The sequence below is a fragment of the Helobdella robusta genome (assembly GCF_000326865.2).
Source record: "Helobdella robusta unplaced genomic scaffold HELROscaffold_24, whole genome shotgun sequence".
In the NCBI taxonomy this organism is placed as follows: domain Eukaryota; kingdom Metazoa; phylum Annelida; class Clitellata; order Rhynchobdellida; family Glossiphoniidae; genus Helobdella; species Helobdella robusta.
Window position 1 is genome coordinate 951,319 of NW_008704261.1, and position 5,526 is coordinate 956,844.

The following is a 5,526-nucleotide window of genomic DNA, read 5'->3' on the forward strand; positions in this document are numbered from 1 at the left end:
AACATTCCTTCTTCACATTTCACGGCATGGCATCTCCCGGACGTGCTATAGTGTGCCCTGCTGGAATGGGCTTACATTCTTATGTTGTTATTTTGTTCTGGTTAAATTAGTTTAGTCTTTGCGTGTCTTATAATTTTCTGAAAAATTTTTATCAATTAAATCGTCAGGAATTGTTGTTATGCAGGCAATTGTGTGTTGGATTGATAACTTATGTTCGCAAGGGTTAACTTTGTGCATCTATCATTATTAAATCGATTTGAACAAAATTGTTAGAAAATGACAACTCAAAGTTTATATGGATATTTATGAAAAATAAATTCTTTGGACCTCGGTTTTGTAAATTTATAACCACAGTTGTTATTTTGCAGCCACTTAAAATGGCGTTCCATTTTTATGAGAGCAGAAAATAAAATAATTCGTTGTTTCCCAGAAAGGTCCATTGCCAAATAATTTTCAACTGTAACTATAATTCTTTTCTATTTTATTATTTTTCACCTTCTAATATTCTTCGTTATCATTGTAATTCTTATTGCTGTTCTTGATTAATATTTAAATAATAATAGAAATTATTCTTATTATTATTTATTCATTTATAATCAAAGCACCTCTCTGCAAGTGTGTTTGTAACATTCGGATTGGAGCAAGTAATGTAGGTATGTTCCTCTTTGACGTCAAGTAACTTTCCTGGCGTAATGTTTAAAGGCGCCTTGTCCCGCTGTTGCAGTGACTGCGTTCGACTGCAGAGAGACACCAGCCTATCATATGCAATGTGTCTGATGCAGAGGTGGACATGGGTCCATTTTTACTGACCCAACCCAACCCAACCCATCACTCAACTCAACCCATCCCAACCCAACCCGCCTGAAAATGCAACTTTTCAACCCAACCCGACCAGACCCAACCCACGACCCATCTGCACGAGTCGCAATTTTACCAAACAGGCAAATTTTTACAAATGATATTTAAAAAGCAGAACTCAAAAATACAAGATCATATGTGTAATAAAACACACAGGTGAAGTAATCACACTGCAAGTGTAATAAAATAACATGAAAATTAATTAAAAATTAAATGTTACTAATATTTTCCCACAACAACGTCAGAAACATCAAACTTTCCATATTTGGCACCTAACTCAACACAGCTCTGCATCAAATTGAGAAGCCCTTTATTTTCAACAGATTTGTATGAGTGGTAACCATCAACACAGAAAAAGATCTGCCTATGCTTCAACATCGTTAATTCTTGAGGAGACAGTTGAATTTTTCGTTTCAAGCATTGCTGGATTTTCAACTGTGACTTTGGCAAGACTACAGCACAATGTTTAATATGTTCTTGCTGATTTTTAGTGCCAAAGTTTTTACCTGATGAATCTTTAAACTGATATACCTTATTGCACTTAATACAAGCACAATACTCAATAGTAATTCACAGGAATTTCGCTTTCATCATTTTCCTTTTTTTGAAAAACCATGTGAAATTTCTGCCAGATTTCTGATTTTAAATTTGTGGGTGCTTTTAATATATACCACCCTGTTTTTTCTGGAATGAATAAATATTTAAATACTTAAGTATGTTCAATCAATCAATTAAATTTATCTAATGAATGTGATTTCTAAACTTCAACAGCGCCCAACTAAAATTTGAAAAATAAACCATTTCTAGGTAGAAAAAAGAAAGAAAATGAAACATGAATATCAGGTAAATAAGTAAAATGAGCAATTGAGAAAAAATTCTGATGTCTATAAAGTGTAACTGTAAAGACTGAAGAGATTTGAAATTATGAAAAATAACAATTAAATCTTTAAAAAAGGAATTAAAACATAAAAAATGTAAAAGTGTTAATGTGAAATTTATTAGATTTTTTACTTTCGCAAACTTAGCAAATTTAAATCACACAAACCTCTCAAATGACGCTAAATTTCTTCTGATTCTGCCATACTTGTAAATAAAACTAATTTTCTCGATCGGAAAGAAGTTAACTTTTGCTCAACTCAATAATCACAAAAAGAAAGTGGAAACGATAGACCAAAGATACAAGAATATTACAGCGATATAAAATACACCGATTATTAACTAGTTAAAATGTTCGTTTAAGAATAAAAAAAAATACAGAAATAAATTATTTATAATAAAATTTGAAAATTTCAACCCAACCCACACAACTTTAAAAAATTTGGACCCAACCCAACCCAACCCAACCCAACCCATGGGTTAACCCAACCCATGTCCACCTCTGGTCTGATGCGTGCATCTCACGCCTGTTTATATGCCACGCTGTGTGTATTCGTCGTTGAAACTTCTGAAGCAAGTGCACAAGAGAGATTGACCTTTAATCTTTTTAACCTTTCTGACAGATTTTGGAATAAGAATTTTTTTAAAAGTACGTGAAAGCTGAAGTAAGCAAGAATTTTGTTTAGACGCTCAACTTGGTGCAGCACAACTACTAATATTATAATGTAGGTACTGATGTAGGTACATTCTCATTATGCAACCCTTCTTCTATTTCTTTTTCTCGCAATTAATTTAAACATATTTTTGTTAAGTTTTATGGTTTTTATAAATGATTGTTTTATTAAGAGAAAATTACAACAGTTTAATGAAATTATGGTATACAATGAAAATGTTTCAGTGTGATCAGCAGTTAAATTAAAGCGATAGGCTTATTCCTAATTTTAGTTATCATTTTTACACTATGACAATTCACACAATTTTTTTTATCTTACAATCGCATAATTGACAGTATTAACTGTTGTATGAAAATTTAATTGTAGAATTCAATGATTGATTGATCATTCAAATGATTTATTTCTTAATTGATTGAAAGTTATTATCATTGTAGATTGTATACATTTATGATTACGTTCAATTCTTTCGCCGCCAAATATTTTCATAGAATACTAGAATACTGAAACAAGGTATTCAAAGTGTTCAAAGTGTTCAAGGTATGTGTGCTGTGTTTTGCTGTTTTCGAAGAGTTGAAACACAAACTAAATAGAAAACAATAAATAAGCGTGATGTACGTATACTAATTTATTACGTAAAATAAATATAACGTTCTATAACCAAACGAATTGAAACAATTGAACGAACTAAAAAAGCATGCACCAGTAAAGTCATATTGAACATATATTATCGCCCAAAAACTAATAGAATAAAAAGTGATGTGGCTCTGCAATAGCAGGTGTCAATGGAGTGTTTAACATTGAACTCTTTTTACTGCTGAAGTAACTTGTAGAAGCCTGTTTCTTTTCTTTAATTACCCTGACCCCCGGGGGACCAGCTCTGCTCCTTTAAATACACATAGGTCATTCCTAACACAGTAACTTATTGCAAACCAAACTATGAACAAAACTTTTTTAAATCTGAAAATTTTTGAAAGTTAAAATTTTAATTTGCGGGGCGGATTTGGAATAACGCACTTGAATCCGCATGCGCGGCAAACCGCAAAATCCGCGGAGTTTTGAGAATTTTTTATCCGCATTGCGGATATCCGCTTGAGGCTCTAGTACACAAAACTATAAAATTGGAGTTTCCCATTTAAAGCATGATTTTTTATTTTTTACTTAGTGTTGTATAATTTGCAGTTTTATTTATTACTATAAGGTGTCGTAATTTTTTAGGCTTTTTTGTTTTTCTTTATCTGACGTGAATTAGATTTATGTGATGCAGTTCATTTAATTTTTCTTACATAAAAATATGAATTTGAATCCTTCAATGAAGTATTTCTGCCGAAAAGGCTTCAAAATTAAAATCTGGATGTTAGCGCTGTATAAGCGAATGATTATAAAAATAAACAAATAAATAGACTACGTTGTTGATTGTGGTGTCTGAATTGTACTGCGAAATTATTTATTTTTATATTTACTAAACATTCATCGTATTTTTGATATCATTATAAACTAACTCCTTGCTATCGGCGATATATTCGAGTTTATAAACTCATCTGGTGCAAAAGTTATTTTGAAAATATTCCCCTAGCGATATGGAAGTTTTTTCATTTGACTTTGTTACGGTAAACAGTAAGTTAGACTGGCTGGCAAACAGTAGAAGCATGTTAAAAACAGCAAGTTGAATAAAAAAATATGCAACTCTGACACCCTGGATATGTTTAGAAAGGTTTAAGAAGCGTTTAACTGGTGGAAGATTTAAAAAAGTTTATGAAAATATATTTTAGAACATTTTCTCATAGGTCGAAAATATTCGAGATAGATTATTATAATTTAAATTCGTGTCGACGGCCATTATAATAGAAGTAATAGTGTTCAAAGTATTGTAAACTTCCAATCATTAAAGTAAATATTTTTTTTTTAGTTCAATTAATTTTAAGAATTTTGAATTACTGGAAATTCGTTTATCCATGATGGGTGAATTTTGTTGCGAAATAAAACTAATATACACATACATACTTCTACAAACACACACACACACAACACACATGCGCAAACAAAATCAGAATTGAGATATTTCAATTAAAGCATTGTTCGCATTATTTTATTTTTTTATTCAGTTTTTCATGATTTAATTTTGTTTTTTTTTCTATCTAGCGTTGATTAAATTTGCGAATTAAGTGCTCATTCGTACTGAACTTCGATACATGTGTTCTCACTAGTTGAATTATAAAGTTTTGCTCGACTTATAAATTATTAGGCATACTGGAGATTATGTTTGGATATGGAAATAGTTTATTCAATAATTATTTTCTGTTTTAAAAATGAATTCAATATTTTCACCGATCATAGTTAGAAACGATGTATTTGTTGTTTTAGTGATTTATCGAGAGCTACTGAGTTAACGAAACACTTCAAGTTCGATGCTTGTTGTTGCGTAGTTACCTCTGTAGGGGCACTCCGTTCTGGGCGCTGGACCTCCTCATTGAGGCGGCTTTCCTGGTTGTTGAACGTTTCAAGTTCATTGCTCGTTGCCATGAAAAATCTAGGTAGGAGAGATTTCAATTTTGTTTGTTTGTGTGTGTGTTGAGGCTGTGGGCCAGAGCCAGACAGTATGGGGTGTCGGTGTTTGTGTTGTGTGCGAGACTGATTTCATTCATTTCACACCCCCGTATATTGTGCTTCGACGTCATTGTCTTGTTTTTGTTTTGGTTCTGCCACTCCAGTCACCGTCAGGCTCGAAGTTTTCGTATTTCGCTGCGTTTCATCAATCGAGTACGCCATGTTGGTATAATTGTGTGTGTGTGTGTGTGCGCGCGCGTGTGTGTACGTACATTTGAAGTTTAATTGTTGCTAATTCGTATGTGCGTCTAACGTATAAGTATTTGTTTTAAAGTTTAATTCTTATTACCTGTTTGCATAATTGATCGGTTGATTGTTTCTACGTGTTTATAGCTTAATTATTTTAATTTGCCTTATACTGCTCACTCTAATGTGTTATTAATATTTGAACATTCAGTTAATTATTTGAAATTGAATGTAGCTGAGTTATTTGCTTGAATGTGTTAAACTGACTCCATTGTTTAATGTTTACCAATTGATAAATTAATTTGTGTATCTGAATTCATTTGCGAAT

At 32.0% G+C, this 5,526-nt stretch overlaps 1 protein-coding gene across 1 annotated transcript; it reads right to left on the bottom strand.

Annotated features, from left to right (window-relative positions):
- Window positions 1-4,742: 4,742 nt before the first annotated feature.
- HELRODRAFT_172622 (hypothetical protein) lies at window positions 4,743-5,174 on the bottom strand (the record flags this gene model as incomplete). Its single annotated transcript, XM_009019285.1, has 2 exons — window positions 4,743-4,935; window positions 5,056-5,174. The coding sequence occupies 2 exons, from the start codon at window positions 5,172-5,174 to the stop codon at window positions 4,743-4,745; spliced, it is 312 nt and encodes a 103-aa protein (XP_009017533.1).
- Window positions 5,175-5,526: the final 352 nt, after the last annotated feature.